This window comes from Hippopotamus amphibius, chromosome X (assembly GCF_030028045.1).
Source record: "Hippopotamus amphibius kiboko isolate mHipAmp2 chromosome X, mHipAmp2.hap2, whole genome shotgun sequence".
NCBI classification, from domain to species: domain Eukaryota; kingdom Metazoa; phylum Chordata; class Mammalia; order Artiodactyla; family Hippopotamidae; genus Hippopotamus; species Hippopotamus amphibius.
The window spans coordinates 7,808,631-7,834,469 of record NC_080203.1 but is presented as its reverse complement, the minus strand read 5'-3'; the positions used below and the strand labels follow the sequence as shown (position 1 = coordinate 7,834,469).

The window sequence follows — 25,839 nt, the reverse complement described above, 5'->3', positions numbered from 1 at the left end:
AATTATTTTTAATATATTTGTAAATGTTAGTTACAGATAAAACTGAGAACCTTACAAACTGAGAGCTTTTCCATTCCCTGAAAAAGTAATTAAAAAAAAAAAAACTACAAATTGTACACTTTATTTTCTTAGTCCGTGAATTCATTTTCTAATTCTGAGTAGAACTCTTACAAAAAGAGAATACTGTTATTCAGTGTGATTTCTTTATTTCCATGAGGACTTTTTCCAATATAGGTTTAACATGTTTTCTCCTAAAATAATCCGTGATTCATTCATTATGTTGTCAGATTTCCCAGATTCTCAGGAGGTAATAAGTGGCTGGATGGATTGAATATCATTTTGCATTTAAAATGATTTAACTTAATGTAACTAAATTCATTGTGTTATGGGTTGAATTGTGTCCCCCCCCCCAAGAAAAACTGTTGGACTTTTAAACCCGAGTACTTCAGAATGTGACCTTATTTGGAGATAAGGTCTTTATAGAGGTAATCAAATTAAAGTGAGGTGGGCCCTAATCCAATATAAATGGTGTCCTTATAAAAAGGGGAAATTTGGACACAGAAATAGACATTGATAGTAGAAAGACTATACAAATAGACACAGGGAGAAGACAGCCATCTACAGGTCAAGGAGAGAGGCTTTCCTTCACAGTTGTCAGAAGGAACCAACCTTATTGCCATCTTGATTTTGGACTTCTGGCCTCCAGAATCGTTGAGACAATACATTTCTGTTGTTTTAAGCCACGCACTTTATGGTGCTTTCTTACAATGACCCTAGCAAACTCATACACACTGAGGGGTAAAATAATTTGGTCATGTCCCTGGAGTATTGCAGTGAAAGCAGGGCACCTGGTCCCAGAGCTAAAATTTCCCTTCTTCCTAGGTAGACCCTTCTGAATTCTCTTAGGTTTAATCCCACCAAAGGAGAATTGAGGTTGAGGGATCTGAAGTAACTCTGGGATAGCTCCAGGATGTACTGTCATTTAGACTTGTTTTTCAGGTTATTTTTATGTGTAAGGCATATAGACTGGTGGCATACAGCATGAAGAGACTGTAGATTGGGACTGAGAGTTTGATCCCAGCTTTTCCTCCAATTCTCTGTAACCTGTTGGGTCAGTCCTTATTGCACATCCTATTTGGGGAGGTTAAAAAGAGAGAGAAATAAAGATTGATTAATAATAGGTGATATTTTCAGAATGCTTTTTTAGCTCCATGGAAAAAACCACGTGACTAGTTTCTGTATTATTATATTAATACTTCATTTATCTGTTATCCTTGGGGAGTGAATGAAGCAGTGCACCTAGATAGAAGGTCTGATTGACTGCCTTGTACAACACTAAACACCAAGTTTGGTCTTGCTTTTTGTGTCTGTGGTGTAGTTGGAGCAGCCTGAGTTGCCATGATTCTGCCACTGACTTGCTGTGTGACTTTTGGTGAGTTTTTTTTTACTTCTTTAAGCTTCAGTTATCTTGTCTAAAAATTGAGGATATCTCACTAGACAGGTTTTTCTCCTGCCTCAGTCGTTTGTATAACACCTTCATAATTCTTTGTTATCTTAGTGCTACCAGTTATTCATATTTTTCTTTAAATTGCCTCACTTTTTTATTGATATATTTATTTTAAAAGGAAACTGTAGCACTGTTATAAATGGAAAACTGGTCATATTTGCAATTAAGAGAATTATTTATGAAAACAAATATCCTGAAAACAAAGTAATATTGTTAAATTAAAAATCAGAAACAATTAAAAAAGTGAAAGACATATGATAGAATATTTACTCATTTTACATTGTACTAAGCACTTCATGTATGACTTCATTTAATAGTTACAATTCTTCAAAATAAATATTATTCCCATTTTGCAGATGAGTAAACTGAGGCAAAGAGAAGTTTATTGATTTGCCCAAGTTCACCAGCTAGTATGTGGCAGAGCCAGGATGCAAATTCAGGTCTGTTTGAGGCCAATGCCCAGAAAAGACTGCAGCATAAGTAGACCCTCAGCTTAACTAAAGTCCTAGCAGAATCTTCCTCAAGGTGATACTGTTAGCTGCTGTTTGTATTCTGTCTCTTTACCCTTTAATCTAGTTCCTCATCTGAGAGACCTCACTGGAGTGCAGGGCTGGCAACATGATTAGCAAAATGAAAATGTGGGGGTCCCTTGTTCAAAATGTATTATGAATTTCAAGACAGTAGCAGAACATTAAACCAAGTGTGGGATCTTTCTAAGAGCCACATTCTGTAGATTGCACAGCTCACATGTCCATAAAGCCCACAGCTTTGAGTCTTTTTTTTTTGTTCTTTGAAACGTAGTTAGATTTTCAGTCTTTTTTTTTGGTAACAGGGAAATTAAAAAATAAAAATTCTTTGTGACAGGGAAACATAATTGGTTCTTTACCATTTCTTGCTGCCATTTAGGGACGCTGGCTCCTAATCTTTTATTTGCTGAGCTTAATGAGTGTACAGATGCAAATTAGAAGCATAGGGAATGAAATTATTCTGCATATGAAAAACAGTGGGGGAGGGGAAAGAGGCTGGAGCCTAATAAAGTGAAGAGGAAGCTCTGAAAAGACCTGGGCACTGGCTGAAGGGAGATTTTGGAGAGAGGAAAGGACAGGTGCTTCCAGGAATGAAAGAACAGGGATGTCAAAGGGGATTTTATAAAGGTTTGCCATATGGTGAGTGATGTCAACCTTGTTTGGTGTCATGGTAGTTTTGATATACTAGTCATGTATATTTTTGGTCCACTTGCATAATGAACACCTAAGTAGTGAAGATTAATTACATCCATAAATATTCAGCTGTGTTTCGCCTAGAGTCAACTCTTGTAATGATGGTACTCATACCACACTTTGGGAAATAGTGCTCAAGTTAATTTATAAATAATTGTCTTTCAGAGTAGGGAAGAAACCAGTGGTAGAGAGCAGGTTAAACATGCTGGAGGCTTTTGGTTCAGGCTGCTGCTGATGGTGCTTATCTGAGTAAATGTTCAGTTGCCTCCTCCTTTTGTATCCATTGAAGTGACCAAAAGATCTGTGATAGTTGAAAACCCAGAGAACCAAGAGGGTGCTATCTTTATTAAAAAAAATTTAATAAGTGTGTAGTTTGATCCTGTTTTTGTTAATTTAAAAAAATTTCTTAAAAATATTTATTTATTTATTTATTCATTTGGCTGGGCCACTTCTTAGTTGCGGCACACGGGATCTTCGTTGCCACCTGTGAGGTCTTCGTTGCAGCATGCAGGATCTTTTTAGTTGCGACATGTGAGATCTTTTAGTGGCAGCATGTGGGCTCTTAGTTGCGGCATGCGGGATTTAGTTCCCTGAACAGGGATCAAACCCGGGACCCCTGCATTGGGAGTGTGAAGTCTAAACCACTGGACCACCAGGCAAGTCCTGGGTGCTATCTATATTGATATGCCAGAAATTTGGAGGGATTTCTGAAAGATAGAAACAAGGCCAGGCCAGACATTACTGAGACAAGTTTCAGCAACCTGTGTTTCACTTCAGTTAAAGCCAAGCCTGTCTGCCAGGATCTGGAGGCTAGGGTACTCTGAGTTGGAGGTCAGTCTGCATCCTGGAGGGACTCCAGAGAGCACACCGCCTGTAGAAGATGATCTAGTATGGAGACTCAGGTCGCTGTGTTCTACTGCCAGCCAATGCTTACTTCAGATGGTGTGTTGACAAGAACAGTCAATTGTGCAAGGGTGGGCACTGAGTGAACAAATGGAAGTACACAAGTCCTGTCAAGGCTGCTTCCAGCTGTAGCTCCTTTCCTGTATGATGTAGGGCAGTGAGCCCTCTAATCTGGCAAAGTATGTCTGGCAAATTAATCTCTCTTCTTGTTCCCTGTGCTGTAAGCACTCTTCCAAGCCCTTTGTATGGCCAGTTTCTTCTAATCTCTTTTTTTTAAAGCTGAAATATGATCTCAGAGAGGCCAGCCCCTATTTAAAGTAGATCCCCTACCTTATATTGTATTGGTATCCACTTTCCTCATTGCACGCATTACAACTTATAATTATTTAATTTGTTAGTTTACTTTTTGTTTGTTTTCTCCACTATATTGTAAGCTCCATGAGGGTAGGGATCTTATCTGATTGGTTCACTGATGTATCCTCAAAGCCTTGAATATAGTAGACATACATATTTATTGAACAAGTGTGGGTTAGGAGAAAACAAACAGGACAAGAATGGGTTATTTTTTAATATTGTCAAGATATGTAATACACAGTGAAGACAAAACTGTAATGAGTGAATATGCATGCTGTTGAAATATATAAAACAGCTGGTTTTAGAAATTCAAGTAGAAATGGACAAATCTATAATCATAGTGGGAGACTATGATATGCATATTTTAGTCTGACAGAAAAAATAAAGATATTGACCATTTGAATAATATGTTAGCTTGATTTAACATATAATAAAGTTCATATTCATATGATAAAGTTCATGTTATAATAAAGTACTGTACAGGCTGAGAATATACATTCAAGTGTATGTAGTGGAAGTTGGTCTCATTAAAGAAAGAATATTATCATTGATATAAAGGAGATTAAAAATGATAAGTGAGTATTCTTATGACAACATAATAATATTCATAACATAACAAAATATATTTGACATATGGAAATAAGTATAATAAGAATGATACAGGACCTATATGAATACAACTATAAACCTTACTCAGGGAGGTAAAAAAAGACTCGAATGAGTGAGATTCTTGGCTGAGATAATTTTGTACTGTTATCAGTTCTCTCCAAATGAGTCTACATTTAAGTAAATTCATGCCTAATACGAGTCACACAATAAATGTTATTTGAATGAATGTTAAATAAGCATAATTACTATAAAAATATTATTAGGATTTTTTGATTTGACAGAATGATTCTGAGTTTCATCTAAAAAATTCTTCAGAGTTGAGAATAAAATTTTGATAATGAGGACTAATACAAAGATTGCCAGATCAGTTATTAAAACATATGACAATATAATAAATTATAACAGTGGTATTGGTGCTTGAACAGATAGATTAGTGGAACAGAATAGAAAGCCAAGAAACAAATTTATGACTAAGGACTTAGAATATGATGGTGATGTCATAAGTAGGAAAGTATGGATTTAATAAACGGTATTAGGAAAACTGGAAAAAAATGTATCCCTACTTCATAACATACTCCAAAATATTTTTGAGATGGGTTAAAGATTTAAATTTAAAGTGAAACTATAAAAGTGTTAGAAGGAAATATTAGAGTGTAGAATGCTATTGACTGAAAATATGCACAACCTAAAATTTGAGAATTATGTTTTATTTGGCAGACTTTCTAGGACTGAAGCCCAGGAAACAGCCTCTCAGATAGCTCTGAGGGACTGTTCCAAAGAGGTAAGGGAGCAGCCAGGATCTATAGGAGTTTTTGATAAAAACAAAACAAAAAAAACACCCAGGTAGTCAAACATCAAAAGATTACTGCTAATTAAAGAAAAATCAGACATCTCAAATTAATGAATTTAGTGCTTTTCTCTGTATGGGAAGATGCAAGAGTCTGGGCTTATTGAAATTATTCCCTTGATGTGCATCTTAACTATCTAGGGCCAGTATCCTGCTTTTCTCCATCCTGAATCCCCTCAAGGCGTACCGTCTGTGGCGATTGCAGTGGCTTATGGCTTGGTGGATGTGGCTGGCAACATCCTTTGTTTACTATAATGGCAGGTGACATTCTTTAAAAGGTTCACAATGCCTTTTAAAACATGGCCTGAGAGGCAGAAATAGTAAAGGAATTGATACATTTGATTACATAAAACATTTTAAACTTTTGAATTTCCCAGAACATCATAAAAAATATGAACGTAGCTGACTACCTTGAAAAGTATTTACAACATATGTGGCTAAGGGTTAAGTTCTCGACTACACAACAAATACATGAAAGAGATCAGCTCACTGATGACTAAGGGTGCAAATTAAAACAAGGGATACCATTATTTTGGCCATCAAACAAACAACAAAAAGTGAGGGTCCAAGAATATGGACATTTGCCTGCACTGCTGATAGATGTATACCTTGGGGCAGCCTTACTGGAGGGTAGTGTGGCCAAGGTCAAGAGCCATTCCTTAAGAATTTATCCTAAGGAATTTTTCATGAATATCTGCAAATATATAGTTCCAGTGATAATCATTGCACTGCAGAATTCTTTATTTTTTTCTTTTTCTTATTTTTAATTCAGGTATATAATTGGCATCTAACATTATATTAGTTTCATGTATATAACACAATGATTTGATATTTGTATATATTGTGAAATCACCACAATAAGTCTAGTTAACATCTGTCACCATACACAGTTACAATTTTTTTTTTTCTTGTGATGTGAACTTTTTAAGATTTACTTACTCTCTTGGGACTTCCCTGGCTGCCCAGTGGTTAAGACCCCACGCTCCCAATGCAGGGGGCCCAGGTTTGATCCCTGGTCAGGGAACTAGATCCCGCATGCCCTAAGAACTTGCACACAGTCAAATAAATAAAATAAATAAATAAATAAATAAACATTTTAAAAAAGGATTTACTCTCTTAGCAGCTTTCAAATGTGCAGTATATTATCCCAGGACTTGTTTACTTGATAAGTGGAAGTTTGTACCTTTTGACCCACTTCACCCATTTCTCCCACCCCACCCCCACCGCATGCCCCCCCACCCCATGCTTTTGGTAGCCACCAGTCTGTTCTCTGTATCTATGAGTGTTCTTTTAGGCAGTGTTCTTCATAATATCGGTAAATTGTAAAGAACCTAAATGTCTTTGTATGGGGGAAGTTATTAACTCATTTATAATAGAGCCATGTAATGGAATACTGTGAAGTTATTAAAGATAGTGTTGGAAAATATCTAATGATATGGACAAATGCGTGTTATGGGAATGAGGATGGATATTCTCTCCTCTTATATAGGAGAGAATCATGCAAATAAAACTAAAACTTGTTTTCAAGTAGTGAGGAAGGACAAGGAAGGTTTACAGTGTCTAATCTTGATTTTTATCAGTAAATAAAGAAGCCAACGTATTTGCGAAGAGTTTCTGTAATGGGGTCTGATTTAGTTGGAATACATACTGTTTCCAAGTTAATTGATTGGGCCTCTGATTGTCAAGATTGTTAGAGGCAAGTTCACTATTGTAAATTAGTTTACAGTGCAACAATGGGATGTGTCCGTCTATAGCTTAAGCATTTTAAAATTTATTTCATAAGTAATTTATTTAAACTTAATGCTCAGTTTTTCAATTTCACAGCAAAAACATTGATTATTAATTGTACCTAAGCTGTTGTGAATTTTAAATACAATATCTGTTAGCTCTTAGACTTCCCATATTTAATTTAAGCAAAGGTGATTACTTTTAAAGGGTCAAAGAAGGTGATAAATATTTTATATGCTGGGATTAATAATTTCACTTTTCTTAAGGGTTCTCGAATTCTGTGTCTCCAACTGAATATATTCAGTGGAGCAATGAAAACGCTAATGGACAACATCAGGAAAAAACTTCTGCCTGGGGAGCTCTGATAAGATATTTCTTTCCAACAAGTAAGTTCCTGTTTTATTTTATTCTTCCCAATGTCCTTGTTTTGAAAACAGTAGGTAAATGTTTAGGAGGCAGTATGGTGTATTGGCATTGGAGTGAGACAAACCTGAGTTTTGATCCTGACTCTGTCCTTTGCCTTAGGCAAGATAACCTCTGAACCTCAATGTCTTCATCTTTAAAATGAAAATATTTACCAGAAAGAATCGCAAAAATGAACTGACAGTATTTTAAGGCATTCCATAAATGTTTGTTACTCTTTATAGAATTCTTTTCCTTTACAAATCTCTAAACCTTTCAAAATTTACCTTAATGGCATTGCTTGAAATTTAGTCACTGATCTAGTATTGTGAAATCAGTGTCTTCTGTGGCATTAATCAGGGTACTGTGTAGCTCTAATGTTATGGAATATACCAGATGTTTTCCCATCTGTTTTAATGATAAAAAGTTCAGGTTTCAAGTCACAACATCTTTGTCTTTTTGTGATTCTGTATATAATGTGTTTATCAAGCACATGATGGCCCCTGAGATTAACCACAAATAAACACATTTCATTTTGTATAGCACGCAGTGCCCTTTCAAGGAGAAGATTCAAATAAATTGACATATGTGAATTACAAAGATGAAGCTTTTATTTAAAATCATGCAGAATTTATTCTGACAAAATTTGATGTACATATATACACACTAAATTGTATCCATTGTTTAATTCCACACTCTACCACTGAATTCTTCTGTGATTTTGCATAAATTTCTTCATGTTTCTCTATAGAGGTTTCAAGTTCAAAACAAGCGTTATGACACCTATTACCAATGAAAATGGCAAAATAAATGAACTCCTTAAGGAATTTATTTAAAAATACTACCATGGTCAAATTGATTGGAGAAAGAAAAGTCTGATAAGGTGGTATGTTGTGAAGCTAAAAGAACAGTGAGTGCTGGAGTTGGTCATAAACAACAAATGATGATTTAAGCTTTAGAGCTTAAGAAGATAGCAGATGTAAACTGTCCCATAGCTACGTATAATAAGTACATTACACAAACACTGAAGCCACCTTTAAACATGGTCTAAATAAGATATCTGCATTTCTGAAATACTCCTCCAACCTGGTGCGGTAAGTTGAGTCAAAATCAATTTATGAGATGAAGTTTTTGCCCAACATTGTTCCATTTTAAGAGAAATATCTTAACTAGGTTGATTCAAATCTTTCAACAGTGATTAAATATTTATAAAATATATGTACTGTATTCTTGAAAAAGAATAACTACAAATTCATAAAATGTGAAATACTTTTAACCAATTTATTTCCTCCCCTATATAATTAAAAGTGAATATTCTTCCTACTTAAGCACTAATGAGAAGACTGTCATCTCGTCATTAGGCTGTTGTTAGTAATAGATTCATCTCTTGCAGATTAAAATGATAACCTTGAGACAGACTGGCAGAGACGCTTGAGAGGTCACACCATCCTTCTCCCTTTGGACCAAAGTCATATGCTTAAACCTGATAAAAATTGTTCTGCCCCTTTTATTCTTCAAAATTAGTAATTTGAGTTTGAAAGCTAATTTTGGGATCTGGCATAAAGTTCATTAGATGCAATTTAGTTATAAAATAACAGAAGCCCAACACTGGAAGAGATCTAAGAGATCATCTAGTCTAGTCTCTTCTGTGATTGAAAATTTCTTCTTGTATGATTTTCATTCCTGGAAAGCGGTCTTTGAATAGTACCAGTAGTGAGGAACTCAGCATACAGGAAGTCCATCTGATTTCTGACCAGGGCCTAACAATTGTCACCCTTTCCTGAGTGTGCGATGTCCAGGACTGAACATGGTATTCCAGATGCAGTCCATCCTAGGGAGGAGGGTCACTCTGGGCCTGGAAGAATTGAAGAACAGATTGCTTAGAGTATAACAACAAAGTAGGCTAAGCTGTAAAATGAATATCCAGGCCAACTGGTAATGCATTAAATTTGTGACCTTGCACAAGTTACTTTGATCCTTTATTTCTTCGTTTTAAAAATGGAAGTTGTAAAACTAATTTTGAGAGTTTGTTGTGAAGATTAGAAATAATGTGTGTAAAGTAAGATACCTGACCCAAATGGGTGACTGATGAATGGTAGCTGTTATTATTTTTATCTGAGCTTCAGGAATTGCCAGTGTTTAAGAAGAGGAATATAATAAAATATACCAAGAGGTAATAATATACTTATAACCATTTATATTGTTCTTTGCTGATGTTGAATTGCTTTAGCGTGATCGTAAAATATTTATTACTTTTCTAAGTCCATAGTTGTTGATAGTATTGGAGATTGAACTGAATCTATGCTGGCCTTAAGCCATATTGTAGAGGTTTTCTTTTCGAATAAAAATCTGATATCTGCCTTTTTGGTTGTCATTTGTTTCTCATATAAAGCAGGATGTTTAAAAAATCAGCTATTTAGGCTTGTGAATCTTACAGATTCAGATACGTATGAATTTATTGCAGTTGCATGCATCTTGGTATTCATGCCATAAATCATTGCCTATTCGAAATTATAGAGTTGTAATTTAAGGCCAAAAGGAAGAATCTTAAAACATATTGGAGTGCCAGTATGATTGAGTGTTCACAGAAAGTAGGTCAATGCCAATAGTATTACTTACCTTACTCTATAGCAGTAAACTGTGAATTTTTACTTTACATTCAGTCTCACTGATGGATTCAGTGCATTTGTGTAGCTTAGTAAAATTGAGTGAGAAGGTATCTGTGGTATTCTTTTAACAAGGTGTTAGTTTTAAGGGCATTTGGCCTGTTCTAGTTATTTAGCCCCTTCTGTGTTATATTTGTATACATATATATATTTGTTATATTTGTATACTCAGCTTATGTTTATAGTCATTTTAAAACTACCTTACCAAAAAAAAAAAAAACTACCTTACCAATGATCTGTTAACAATTTATATTTTTCTGCAGTTCATCTAGAATTGAAAATATGATGTGAAGTAACTTTGTGGTAACTTAGTTTAACTCTTATTTTTCAGCATTCATTACTATTTGTATATGTCATTCAATCTTTTCTTTAAATGTACAAGCATAAATGGTTTTCTTTTGTCTTGCAGTAATTATTTAATTAGGGAAAGTGCTTATTAACCATGCTGAATTCTCTTTCTTGCATTTTGTTTCCAAAAGCATGCATTCCAAGGGAGAATCAGGTGGTAAAGCCTTGCTATCAGCTGCAAGATCTTAACAGGAGTGAATGTTTGGGATACAAATGCTGTTATTCGTCATTCAAGATCAGTCACTTTAGCTGTTTTACCCCGATAAAAGATAGTAAGTTAATCCTTTTACATTTATTATATTCCTGTTTTTAAAAATTGAATAAATAAGTCACAATGGTATAAGTTTAAATTTGCATCTTTCAGCTTAACACTTAGAGCAGGCTCCCAGCCCTAGAGCAATACCATCTATAGAAAGTTCTGAGGTGGTCAGGCCTCTATTCATGAGCCGTTTCTGCCTAGTCCTTAGTTGTGGCTATGGCAGTTTGGAATTAGTTTCATCTTTTCTTTTGCTTTAGTCACTGTCTTGTCCCATAGATTCCAGGCTTTATGAGATGTAACCCTCGATGCCTGGGACAAGATACCAGTTAGGCATGCCTTAGCTTACTTTCTCTTGCCACCTTCTCTTCCCGAGTAGAATTCTTTTCATTTATCTTTTCTTCAACATCTCAGTATGTAACAGTAACTTGAGTGTTTTCTTGTTAAGGCTGTTTATCACTTTCTCTCTTTGTTCTTTTGCTTTTGAATTAGGTTCTTCCCAAGATTTTTTTTTTCTTTACAATGTTTTGAGCACTAGACCATCTGTTTTTGCTCCCTTATTTGGATAGTAGGGACATATTACCAGTTGGTCCCTTGATGGACATATTTGATATGATTAAACACTAACAAATGGTACAAAAAGGATGCATGCAAAACAGTGTCTTAGGTTAATATAGTCCCTATTCAATTTACAGCTCTTTGTTGAACATCTAGTATTAATAATGGAAACTGAAACCTGATGATGAATATGGTATTACAATTTTAACACTGTCACATGGTGTTTATATTCATTCATCAGTTTAGTCTTTATATTATGTATGAAGAGACATTTGGTTCTTGTAGAGGGAAAAATTGAACCGTGACTTACAATTCCCCAATCATATTAGAACGCATTTCCAAATGAATATAAGAATAAAATGTACTTATTCACCTACAGATTCTTGATTTCTCATTTAATATGATGTTTTATAGTTTAGAAGTAAACATTTAAGAAACCATTCCTTTGTCAAGTTAAGTATTCATAGATGCATTCACTCCCTGAGTACAAGATGTATAACATATGGCCAAGGAAAAAACATGCTTAGGTCATAGGAAGAAATAAATATAGTCTGAATTGTAATAATCTGTTAACAAAAACAGTAGAATCATTTTCTTAAGGCTTCCATTGGGAGGAGCATACTTAAAGTGTAACCTTTAGTTGTATTTCAAGAACATTCCATAAACTCCTGCAGTTTATAGAGTACCAATGATATCTACCTGTCATATAAGAATACCTCCTTATTTTACTTTATTAACTTTAGTTGTTTTTATAAAGACTTTATGAAAGAGCTCAGATTTGCTTCTCTTGCTGAAGTCATAAGAGTAACAGGATGTAATTACACCACCAGAGCCTGCGCAGATGTTCCGGGTGCTTGGCCTTGGTGTGATCATCGTGATCATCCTGGCATGTCTGCCCACTTATTGCTGCACTCTTTGCCGGAGGAGGTAGGCAGATGTAAACTTTTATTTGCTGATTGCTGAGTATACTTGAATATTTCTGTGTAGACAAATTTATTCATAGCTCCAAAAGCACAGGCATTATCTTTGGGTCGCTTTTGTTTAAAAGAAGATAGCTTGGGAAAAACCTAAAAGTTGAGTTACCATAACATTTCTTCAATGCATGTTATTTTATTTTTCCATAAATTTAAGACATCTTCTTGCATAGTCTGTATATTCCCTCATCAAACAAAATCCCAATTGGAAGGAAAAGTAAATCAGTGAGCTGAGGATATGTGGAGTGGCAGTGTTCATTAACTGCAAATCAGAAGGATTCCCAGAAGTGTTAGTCTCCATCTAGTAGATGGTCATCTACCATTGGGCCTTAAAACCTTGATCTGCCTTCATGCCAATTTTTATCAGATTTCTTATTAACATCTTATACAAAATCCCAGTGGACTGGCTGCTGGCATGATGCTTGTAACTTTTTTTAAAATAGATCCCCAGTTACGGGGACAGAGTGGGTGTGGAGGTAGGGAGCAGGGCCAGGACTAGGGTGGGGTAAGTGAGGCACTCACACTCAGGTTGGTGCAAGTGCAGGGTTGGCACTAGCCCAACCCTGAGAGCAAATACCCTGTGAAACTTTCTGGTAAAGAAAAGGTGCCTGTTGAATATTAAGCTTCTTTGATGTTGTTTTTATTCACGTTAATAGGAAGGTGATATTTGAGTTACCAAGAAATTATGTAGAATTCACTGGAAGATTTAGACTATGCATGCTACCTTATTTTCTATAAAGATCATTGTCTTTTTTTTTTCTTTTCTGTACCTTTTCCTTGAGTCTGATGAATTTGTCATACTCATCATTGTATTTTCAGTTCATAGCAAAGTGCCTCACATATAGTGGATGCTTAATATATTTTTGTTGAATAAATGAATAGTTGAACAAGTAAAGAAACACAGTGGATGGAGTTGGCTAGCCTGGAAGGTAGTTCTGTAGTGATTTAAACTTTCTCATCGCTTACATCACTTTCTCAGACCATTTTGAAGACATTGGTGGGTCACAGCCTTTCAACTTTTCCAGTTTGCATATGACTGTCAATTCTAAGTTTCCACTTACTTTCCTATAATGAGTGAGTTATCTCTATTCCTAGGCTTCTTTCTTTTCACAGGTGAATGGGAATAGGAGTGGAAATTTTGACCTTTCTGTCTTCCCTCCAAAGCTTGATTTCATATAAAAGATAACTGATGAATAAAAATGAAATATTATTTTCTAGAAATACGTGGCTAGGATTATGCCAGCAGTTTGGAGTGTCTGTTATAATAGGCCTGGTATAATAATTTCATTATGGCCCCTCTATTGTGCCTCTGCCAAGGAGTTTTACGGGGAGGTTAAGGTACACTAGATTTTTCTCTAAAATGAGTTCCAGAGGATTATCCCTTGATAAGAATATATTTTCTTTTTTTTACATAATACAAACTGCTTGAGAAACTTGAACAATGTGAATAGTGTATATATATAATACCATAAATTTTGGTTTACTGTGATTATTTATTTACTCCCTTATTTATTTTACTATTTTGAGTAAGAGTGATCCTGAGCAGTTTGTTGCAAGCCCAGAGCAGGTGTCAATTTCAGCTTGCTGCTTAGCTGAATATCCAGGAACAATGGATGGTTGAGGGTAGATGGGGCACTGTCAGCTTTTCCTGGTAAGCTGATTTTAGAGGCAAGGGGAATAATTGTGATAGAACAAAGATCCTATCCTTGATACCAAACAAGGAGTTTAAATGGAGGCCAAAGCCTGATAATCCCTCCTTTTGGGGGGCAAGGTGTCTCTTTAGAGCTATCCCCTTAACTCACTTTCTATTCTCCATCTCAAAGAATAAAGTGCCTGATAAACTATTACAGTAGGTAAAATAAGTGATCCCATAAAAGGGAAATAGATGCAGCAGTAAAATCAATGTGTAGTGGTTTAGAAAAAGAAAAAAAAAGAAGCCAACCACAGTTGTTTGTCTAAATCAGAGGGGCTAAACGCGTATCTACAGTAACATGATCTGGGCCTCTTTGTTGGAAGAACCTTTGAGGCATTGGAAGATACTCTGAAGTTCCTCCTTCTGCTGGGTCCTTTCCTATACATTAAATATACATTCCTTTAGGAAAAAGTTGTTGTAGCTCTTCTGTTTTGGCCTTCAGTCATAAGCCAAAACAAATGATGTTGTGACATTCCTCAACTCCTGTAGTTTGGACAGTGCTTTTATTTACAGATAACCTAAGGAGCTAACAACCAGCAAGAGTTGGAGGGATGAAAAATGAGAAGTAATATGAATAGAGGGGAGAAATGAAAGCAGTTTATGTAAAGAGGATAATGACTTTCCAGAGACAGATGTATTTCATTCTTTAAGGCCTAATTCATGCTTTCTACAATTGACCATATTCAGTCACTGTTTGCTTGTGCTAAGTATTGTAGGGGATACAGAAATGTCTAAGAGATAGGCTCTAGTTTTAAGGAGCTTAAATCTTAAATCCCAAGCTTAAAATAAATCCCAAGCATGACATATTAAGAACAATATGAGATAGAATGTAATTAAGGACTAAAATGAGTGGTGGCAGTAACTTATAAAAGTTCTGAGGCATTGGGGATCAGGTTGAGTGGGAGAGGGCAGGGTGAGCTCCATGGTGCAGGTGCTATTTGAGCTGAGTTTTTGGAAGGAGGACAAGATTTGGGTTAGGTGGGGAGGGGGCCCTCCCACAGAATTCATTACATCCAGATGGAGTCTCCTTACTATAGACCCCTTAAATGTTTGTCATTTCTAAGCGGGAGTGGCTGAACTTTTTGCCCCTTTAATAATCTATAACTGAATCTGTAGTTTACTTCTACTTGACTTGAATTCAGGTGTGATATGAACCAGGTAAACAGAGAACTCAAGCCAGCTTGAACTGGTTCACATATATAAAAGGGAACAGAGAGCATTAGTGAAAAGCTTTCTAAGAATTTGCTACTAATAGTCTTATTAAACTCGCATATAAGATGCATTTTGAAATTCATTATGTCCTCAAGGTTATGTAAGATCTATTTTTATTCTCATTAATAGGGATCAGAAGCCTCATTAGGTTTAAGTGTCACTGGTAGGCTTAATACTTACATAGAGATGAAGGAACAAAAATATCAGGTGGATTGGGACAAAAGGAAGCAGGGGAGGGGGCTCTAGGGCAAGAGGAGAAGGGGGGGTGGCTGAATTATTCCTGTTACAGTCATAGAGTGCCAATAACAGTAGTTGCAAGTGCAGAATTCAGCTTCTGATCTTTATCTTTTTTATATAAAGTTTAGTCTGTATGTATATGCCTGTTCAACATGTGTATTATATAGTGATTTGATACTTGAGTGTATACATAGCTTTAGTAAGGTAGAAGATTCAAACATTTTAATGCCATGCCTGTTAAAATCAGATGAAGTGTATTTTCATGTTCTTTTTCTTCCTGTGAGATTGAATTTGTAACTTCGAATTAAGAAAAATTCAGAACTCAGTCTGAAAATAACAAGACTATGTTTTCTTTCAACTAATAAAAAAGCTATGTTTTTTTTTTAAAGATTGTAGATCATCTGATACACAGATGATGTAAATAGCACATGCCCCATACGCTTTCAATGTTGCTGCTTGCCAGATGGCTGTTACTGAAAATTTCTACATTTAGACAAATCCTGCTGAGTCATTCTCTGTATTATAATGTGGTTTTCATTATGTAGATAGTATTAATACCACTTACTTTCATAGAATGGGAGGTAAAGAATTGGGAATAAATGTGTCAAAAATTGCCTAAAATCATCACCCATTGAATTTTAAAAATAGGCATTTACATTTTCAAATCTCCATGTTTGTATGTCTCATTATACTGTACAATATAATTAGTAATGTTATTTTGAAAAGGTTTATGCAGTAATTAGCCAACTGCTGAAAGGTTTGAAGTTCCAAGGATTATATACATATGAATTCAAAGAAAGGAAATAAAGTCTATAAATTTTAAAAGTATGGCTGGGCTCTAAGAACTTTGATAAAATATGATCTGATAGAATGTGAGCAAACTGGAACCCTTCTCTAACAGGAGTCACTATAGATTTGAAATTCACGTAAAGCCAGTTCTTCTTGGACCCTATTCAAGGTAATTTAGTTATTGAAGTAATAAGAGAACCTCATTATATGCAGATTATATGTCTGAGGTGTTCCTGTTGCAAGGACTCTAAGGGCGGCATTTTAGCAGATTCTGGGATATTAGGTACTATTAAAAAGAAGAGTTTGTTGCCAAGTAACTTAATAACCTCATTGCAAAATGCAGGGGCCTTTTCTCAGTGTCCGTCCAACTTTACCTTTTTGTCACATAGTACACTGTTGACTGCTCCCTTTTTGAAACTTTCCTTCCTTGGATTTCATTGTTCTCCTTACCATTCTGATCCATCTCAGTTTGCTTTTCTTTGTTTTCCCAGCTGTGGTTGTCTCCCAAAGCCTTATCCTCATCTGTCAGAGAATATTGGAAGTATGTAGTAGAAAGAATATTTTAAAAGATCTGTGTTCTAGTTCTGCCTTTACCACCAGTTTTATAGTGAGCTTAACTTCTTTTGGTATTGATTTTCTCATAAAATTAGAGACTTGAGTTAGATAATTTCTGAACTCCTTTCTGAACATAATGTTCTGGGCTCCTCTTGATAAATGACTCAAATATACATCCTGAAATCCTCACCTCTACCTGTTTTATATTTCCAACTGCCCTCATGAATTAGGTATTCTATTAGTGCAAAATGCACTGTATGTAACATGTGCAAAACTGAACTTCTTTTTCTCCCAAATCATCTCCCCTTGACACCTGTTCATTTATGTCGGTGATTTCTTTAGTCTCCCAGGCTAGAAACCTTGGAATCATCTGTGAATATTTACTTTCCTTTATCATTAATATGTAATTCTATTCTTTTAGTCTCCCTGTCATTTTTTTTTGTTTCCTTTGGGATGAGTATGGGATTTACCTCTTCTCATATCTTATAGTCACAGCTTAGTCCAGGCCTTTTATGTTGTCAACTGCTGTCCTGAGTAAGTGGTTTCAGGAGAGGAGCAAAAGGAGAGCAAAATGTATTAGTCCATTAGTCCAGGGCTGCCATAACAAAATACCATGGTTCAGTTGGCTTAAACAGTAGACATTTATTTTCACACAGTTCTGCAGGCTAGAAGTCTATGATCAAGATACCAGATGATTTGGTTTCTGATAAGGGCTCTCCTGGCTTGCAGATGGCCACCTTCTCTCTGTGTGCTCACATGACTTTTCCATGTGAGAGAAGAAAGAGGAAGAAAGAACAAGCTTCTGGTTTTTACTAAAATTTTTTTAATTAGTTTTTATAATGACATTAATTTTACTGATCAAAGCCCCACCCTTATGACCTCATTTAACCTTGATTACTTCCTATAGGTACCATCTTCAAATGCATCCATACTGGGAGCTAGGGCTTCAGCATGAATTTTAGGGACACAAACATACAGACTGTAATACAAGGCTATAGACTGTGTTATGCAAAGGCGGAATTGGGAACTGCGGAGAGCATTGAGATATGTCCAATCCAAAGAATCTATACAAGAGAGACAATAATTGGGATGGGGCTGCAAGTGGGGTCTGGAAGATGGCTAGGCATTAGGTCCTGGAGAAGTTTCCTGGCACTTCAATAGGAATGTGCCATTAGGAAGGAGGGAGTGAATAAGGATGCTTGCCAAGCTAATTTGGACATGTACATGAACTCCTGATCTACTCTCCTTCTAATCCATCCTGTTATATCCTGCCAGGCTTATCTTCCTAAAATAGCATTATTTCATTTCATTATATCATTCAAGAACTTCTAATGCATTCAAGGATATCTGGATTCCAGGCCTTCTGTTAGGTGCTGTGAAGGGCAAAAAGGTGAATCAGATCATGCTATGTGCTTTCATGAGACACTTAGTCCAATAAAGGGTATATACAGGTATTCAAGATAGAAAGTCACACTCCATAAAGAACATACAGATAAAAACAATTAGCATGTTTGGCCTTTTCCAGTTTATGTGAAGTTTTCATATACATTGTCTTGTGTGACCTTCGAGACAGAGAGGTTTGTCTTGCACCTTCGAGACAGAGAGGTTTGTCTTGCACCTTCAAGACAGAGAGGTACGGGGAGGTTTGGCTTCTTGCTCAAGATTACATAGTGATAGAGCAAGGATTCCAATCTGTCTTCTGATTTCTTGCTCTTTTTACTGTAGGAAATAGGAAGAAAATTAGATAAAAACAGCAGCATCTTGTTGCTTCAGGTCCACTCAAAGGGCTTTGGCTTTCATCTATATTGGACTCATTCCATAACTCCAGTGATATTTCTTATAATACTCCATGTATCTTTTGCTCCAGCCAGGGAGCTATCTTTACTTTTCTTGGCATACCCCAGGCTTTATTCTCGCCTCTCTTCTTTTGCCAGTGTTGCTACTAGATCTTGGGGTTGTTCTTCTCCATCTTCTTCATTTGTTTGAATTCTTTCTTACATTCAAATTGCAGCTGCCCCAACTCTTCCGTGAAGTGTTCTGCAACTGCTCCAGATCCCAGTGTTTTCTCTTGTCTTAAAACCTCTTTCTGGGCTGGTATTCTTATCCACATAATCTAACATGTAATTATCCTTTGTTTCCTGTTGTTAGTTTTCTTTCTCTGGCTAAATTGTAACTTCTGTGAGGACATGGGTCCAAGCTTCGTACTTCTTTGAGTCTAGAACTGGGGGTACCAAAATGGGGTTTCTGCACAGGTATCATCATCATCCCTTTGGAGCATATAAGAAACACATGTTCTCAGGCCTCACCCCAGACCTACTGAGTCAGAAACTCTGGGTTTAAAGTCTAGCAATTTGTGTTTTAACAAGCCCAACAAGTGATTCTTACGTACACTCAGGTTTGAGAACCACTGATCTCTAGATCATGTGGTATGCAACTCAGTAAATAATGATTGGAATAATCTAGTTAGTCATTCCTGTGGATTTTATGACTGTCTTTGTGCTGTTGCAAATGATAAGTTAAACTTACAAACTTTCCTAGCTATAAAATTGATGTTATATACTTAAACTATCTTAAACAATTTATATTTATATTAATGAACTATAGTTTATTAAGAAACATGGAAAAATCAACCCACTAGAACAGTGTTTCTCAGACTATGGTCTGTAGTTGGCTTCTATGGAAGTAACCTTAGGAATATTTAATAATACAGATTGCCAGGCTTTACCCAAGAGATTCCAATTTTGTAAGTGTGAGGTTTGATCCTGAAATTTGTATTTTTAAAGCACCCCAAATGAATCTGGTACACAGCCCATGTTGAACTGCACTAGACTCTCCAGTTCAACCGTTTATTCCTTCTCTCTGCATATCTTTATTGAGCTCCTGCTTGGTCTAGGCACTTGCTAGGTGTTGTGTTCTTCTCCATCTGATCATCTTCCTGGATAGCCTCACTGTCCGTGTTATGAGCAATCTAAGTCCGTGTTATAAACCATCTAAGCCTTAGAGTTCCCTGATGTACTCAATTCTGAGGACTCTCGCCTGCACTCTGCATTGGCCATGCATTTTTGTGCCCATATCCTGAACCTTGTCATTCATCAAAAATTGGACCTATGAGTCTCTGAAATGTTAAACTTCAAAATCCTATTCTTTGACCCTGGGTGCCTTGTTCTCTAGGTTTTTCCTTTCTTTACTCTTCTTTACCCTGTTTTCATTGAGACATCCAGACTTTTTAACTCTCTTTTTTCTCCCCTGGTCTTCTGTCTTTTTAATATCATCTGATTTCTTTATCCAGACCTGGATCCTATTGCCTGTTACGTTAATAGAGTCTTTCCAGCTCCTTTGTTTCATTGAAATTGAATCCATACTGCTTCTCTGCTCCTGGATCTAGGCTTCTGGGAATTCCTAGAGGAAAAAAAAGTCTCACAACTGTATAGATATGTATCACTAGAAATTCCCAGTGGGCCTACTTAGTGTTTCCAGCCACACTACTCTACTTGATGTTTACGAACAACATACTGTCTTGCCACTCTCAACTTTTCACACAGTGTACGTACCCACTGATTGAAATGCTCTTAAATATCTCCCCATCTCCACTCTTCTTTATCTAGCTCACTCCACTCGGAATGCAGGCCTCAGATTAGATGTCACCTCCTCTAGGAAGCTTACCCCAAACCTACTGCCCAGATTGGGTCAGGCTTCTTCCTGTTTGTCTCCTACCAAGCTCTGGTTACCTCTGCTCAGGTTATCTCAATGTAATATAATTATCAGCCTATATATCTGCCTTCCCTTCTAAATTTTAAGCTCCTTTGAAGGCAGGTCCCATGTCTTACTCATCTTTATGTCTCACTATAATAGTGTTTATTTCATAAACGAGCAAATGTGTCAGTGAGTGAGTGAGTATTGGATAAGTTGATCTGTGTATTTCAAGTGTGAGTATGCTGTCCACAATATATGACATTTTATATGAAAAGAAGAAAATCACCTCTAGGACACTGAACAGATAATCTCACTCCTACTTTCCCTCTTGGACATTCTCAATAGATACTGGGTAGAAAATGTTACTTCGGATCTCAGTAATGAATGTTAGAAGGCTGAACCTAATACCACGTCCTCTGCAACCTAAACCAGTGCAGTGAGTTTTAAAATAATAAGGCTGTGTTGCATTTTTCTTTGTTAATTAAAGGGGAATATACACCATTAAATTTAAAATAAAGTCTGTGGGTAAAGAAAACAGTCATTTTAATTATGTGAATTAAGATATATTGAAGTCACAGCATTAGAAAAAAGTGTAAGTCCCCAATTTCTTATTTAAAATTCTGAAATTCAAAAAGTTCTACAAAACTAAAGCTTTTTTCCTAACTCATTTGGTAGCAAAACCTGACCTGAGATACTTGCTAGTCATTATTTAATTCTTAGAGTGAATATTCATATATTTTGTTATAGAAATATTACTGTTTGATCATGAGATGCTGCCCCTCAGACCCTGTGAGAATGTCATGTAATATGCAGTATATCATGTCATATTACCTTTCTAAAATCCAAAATAGTCTGCATTCTGAAATACATGTAGCCCCAAGGGACTGAGAACTATGTAGTTGTTTCAGTTATTTTTTTTTTTTTGAAACTGCAGTTAACATCTCTGCAATGTAAAGAGGCCATAGGTAAGTCTTATAAATGTTATTTTTGGCCTTCACCCACTGTTTCATTTACGCCTGGAGACTTTTTATGGTTAATTGAGAAAAAGGTGTTTATTTGCTCCATCTCTTTCTTAGCTAGTGGAGCTCAGTGACAACCCAGTGATGTAGTTTTAGGGGAGAAAAGTGAGTATTACCTTCAAAGTCATCATGTCAAAGGCAGGATAATCTATCTTTGAGCCCCACATGCACAGAACCTATTGCCCTGTATAGCTAAGTAGCACTATCAGGGGCCAGGTATCCTCTTCTGTATGCTACCTTGCATTGAGCTGAGGATAGGAATATGTGTCTGTCATTACCTCTTCATAATCTTATATGCAAATCTTTCTTTCTCTTTTGGGTTTCCATCATTACCTCTGCTTTGAGCATTCCTATTTCTTTCCCTTGGATTGTTTTTAGGTCTTTAGAAAGTGAAAGCTCTGTAAAAATAAATATCAACTAACATTGCCTGAGTCCTCACTGGGTTATCAGGCTCTGTGGGGTATATGAAGTTACAAGGTAAAGCTCTAGCCTGAAGTTATTTCCAAACTCCGAGGGGAAAAATAGACAGGTTAGCATAGTGGCTGAGATTGTGCTTTAGATTTAGGCGGTTCTGGATTTGAATCCTGCCTCTAGTACTGAGTAGTCTGGTGACCTCAGGCAAATTACTTTCCTTCTCAGCACCTCAATTTCCATGTATGAAAAATGGAAATGATAGAAATAGTACCTGCCTCATCAACTAAATAAGACCATGCACATGAAGTGCTTATATACAGGCCTTGGCATGCAGGAAGTCTGTTATACTTGTCATTATTAGCCATTATTCGCTAATGCTGCAGTGTTGTCTAATAGAAAGAGTCTGTATTTGAGTCAGACAGACCTAGGTTCAAATACTAGTAGCATCTCCATTTACTAGCTATGTATGACCTTGGGTGAGTTATTTTACCTCTTTAAGCCTCAGTTTGATCATTTGCACCTTATAGGGTTGTTGTGAGGATTAAATAAGATAAAATATGTAAAGCACCTGGCCAAGTTCTTGGCCTATGAGAGGCTCTCAAGTGCCCACCTCCATCCATTGTCTACACAAATGCAAGGAAGTACAGGATTGAATACCCAATGATAGCAATAGTGAGTGTAAGTGCACAGTCGTAAAATTGTAGATGATCATGTAATGTGAACTATTACTATTTAGTTTTGAAGTTCATAGGAGAAAGGGATCCCTATAGGCTGAAAGAGAAGGCTATCTAGACAAATAATATGTAAGCTGGGTCTTGAAGGGTGGGTGACATTGATGTCAGCAGAGGGAAGTAGGACGGCATTCCTGTTGCAGAGGATCCAGTGATCAAAAGACGCTATACAAAATAAAAATTATGGTTACGGTGATAAATATGAGTGAGCCAAGTATAATACTTTCTATAAGAGTTATTAAATTTGGTGAATTAATCAGGTGAGAATGTATAAAGAGTTATGTGAGCAAATAGCCTTTCCTTATAACCCACCATTGTTATTGTTCCATAACTGTTGAGAAATAAAGTTTCAATTTGAACTATTAATATTACAGCAGATGGGCCAATACTTTACGAAGGAAAGTCAACAGATTTTTAAAGGCTAAGAAGAAACAAAGAAAGAGAGTAAAGAGAAATACTGAAATGTTAGAGACAGCAGTGGATGAGGCAGTATTAGATGATGAAAAGGAGCAGGAAACCAGAGGTAATGACAGCAGGATATAAAGTATTTAATATTAGATTCTTGTTTTCATCATTTTGGTTCTATTGATGCTTATTTTTTTTTATCCCACTAATGTGTGGACCACAGGAGTATCAGCTTCTGAAACAATATTATCACTAAGGATATTTGGATGGGGGGAAGGTGGACAAGAAATGTGCTAGATTGTTTGGGTGCCATATTATTTGGTATATACATAGTTCAACCTTTCAGGGAAACAAAGAAATGGAATCTGCCTGCCCTGACTCTGAAGCTCCATGATAGACACCCTTACTAAATAATAATGGCCATGGTCTTCCATGTGTGTTGACCGCATGGCATATCTGGGGGAAGGAGCATAGCCTCAGGAGCCTGACAAATCTGAGATCAAATCCTGGATCCTAGCTGTAGTTTCAGCTACCTGCTCCCCAAACATACACAATGCAGTATTAGAAGAGGTACGGAGAGGGGATCCCAGAATCACACACCAGGGACTACCTGGGCTTCACTTCACTTGCGCAAGTTTACCGAGATCCCCTAGCGTTGGCCTGGGTGTCCTCCTCCCAAAGTAATTGCGAAGGGCCAAGTAAGAGTAAAATGATTTGTGAGAAAAGAAGTATACTTCAAGGAATAGAGTACTGGATTGGGAGTCAAGAGACTCAGGCCATTAGGTAGTAGCATTTCCATGGGCAAGTAACTTAACCTTTAGTTCCTTGATACTATCAGCTGAGATGTGTGTGTGTGTGTGTGTGTGTGTGTGTGTGTAGCTTAAGCAGTATAACATATGTGAAAATGCTTTAAAAATTGAAGTGCATTACTCAAATTTAAGGTGTTAATTTCTAGCCAGAGAAGGAGAGGAGTGGAATAACAGACCATTAAACTGAGCATCAGGAGACTCTGGCTTTAGTCCCAGTTCTCCTGTTATTTACAGTGGGAGTTTGGGCAAGTCCCTTAACTTTCCTGGGCTCAGTTCACAAAGCTGCAAAGTAGAGATTTGGACTAGATGAATAGGAAAAGTGACTTATCTCAGAAGAAACAAAAGAAAATCCTTATACAAGGTATTATATGTGTATGCAATTGATGTATTATTTATATAAGGTAATACATAAGTATATATAATCATAACACATATATATTATTACATATACCTATATATTACTTTGTATAACTTTAATGCAGTACATGCATGCACATATATTGATATATGCACACACATGCATGTATGCACACACATATGACATTATAACTAGACTAACAAAACTTGATTTCTGTGGGCCATTCTCTGAGGCATGAAAGTTAACTTTGTTATTCAGAAATTGTCCTTGTAATGCTATTTGCTATAGTGTATTTTGTCTGTATGGCTCATGGTAATAAGATGATACATTGGCAAACTGAAAATAGCTAAGTTTATCATAGCATTCAATATATAGTTTGAGAACCTTGTTGCAGTCAGTTCTTTTTAAAAAGTTTGATGTATATATACTAGTTTTGAAGTTGTTTAACTCTACTTTACTTTTCTCCTGTAGCGTTATTTTCCCATTGAGAAGAACACAAATCTTTCAGAGGGAGGAAACTGTCCCAGTCATCTAAACCTGATGGAGCATTTTAGAAGGATAAAAATTAGTTCTTGTTTTTGTTGTTTATTTTCAAATATAAAATAAAGTTATAGTTCAGTTTTTGTGCATCAAACCAGAATCCGAATTCTTATTAAAAATAGCTTCTACAGAATTAAAAAAAAACATGAAAAGCACTGCTTACATTTCAGGTCCTAAGTAGTGATGTGATTTTTGCAACTTGGATTATGTTATCAACATTTATATACCACTGTTGGTGTTAAATAAGGCAGAGATTTCATGTTGTTACACACCTTCAAGCAAAGTGGCAGAAAAAACCCAGTGATCATATTTCACTGCTTATGGCACTCATTGTTTTAAGGAAAAGAGGTAAAAGTATTTTGTATTAAGGTTCTTTATTGTTTATAATTTATAACATTTTTTCCACCATAAAAGTAAGACACACTCATTATAGAGAATTTGGTAAAAAGGTTATGTAGGAGAAAGGAAAAAATCAACCAAAATCCACTATTCAGAGCTGAACTGTTATTATCTTATATTGCCTTTACTTTTTGAAGAAAACAGCTGTGTTCTGTGACAGACATAAAATTGCTTTTATAAAAATTTATATCTTTTTTTATGATTTACTTTCCTCTTTGAAGTGTGTAGGGCTCAAGTTTACCTGAGCTTGTTGCCCTTTCATTCAACAAACATTGATTTAGCCCCTGCTAGGCTATGTACTGGGGATATAGTCATAAGCAAGGTAGACTTTCCTTCATGGAGCTCACCATCCAGCTGGGGAAGAAGTCAGGTAAAGAAGTAATGACAGGGCTGTGATAGGAGGAGTACCAAGTTCTTTGGGAGCAGATGGCAGGGGCACTAGCCCAGACTTCAGGAAGAGACATAAAATGAAAGGTAAGAGGGATAAACAAGCATTCGCCATGCATTCACTGTGTGGTGGAAGGAGTGTTTCAGGTATGAAGGCCCAAATGCATGGAGTATTTGGAGCACTGCAAATAGTTTAGGATGGCAGTAACTTTGACTTAGATGTTAA

General features: G+C 36.2%; 1 protein-coding gene across 1 annotated transcript in view; it reads left to right on the top strand.

The window, feature by feature from the left end:
• FMR1NB (FMR1 neighbor) overlaps positions 1-24,775 on the top strand; it is a 30,558-nt gene extending 5,783 nt beyond the window's left edge. Inside the window, exons 2-6 of the mRNA XM_057717550.1 lie at positions 7,435-7,554; positions 10,716-10,856; positions 12,229-12,325; positions 23,090-23,238; positions 24,759-24,775. Coding sequence (XP_057573533.1) covers positions 7,435-7,554; positions 10,716-10,856; positions 12,229-12,325; positions 23,090-23,238; positions 24,759-24,775 — 524 coding nt within the window. The remainder of the gene's footprint in view (positions 1-7,434; positions 7,555-10,715; positions 10,857-12,228; positions 12,326-23,089; positions 23,239-24,758) is intronic.
• Positions 24,776-25,839: the final 1,064 nt, after the last annotated feature.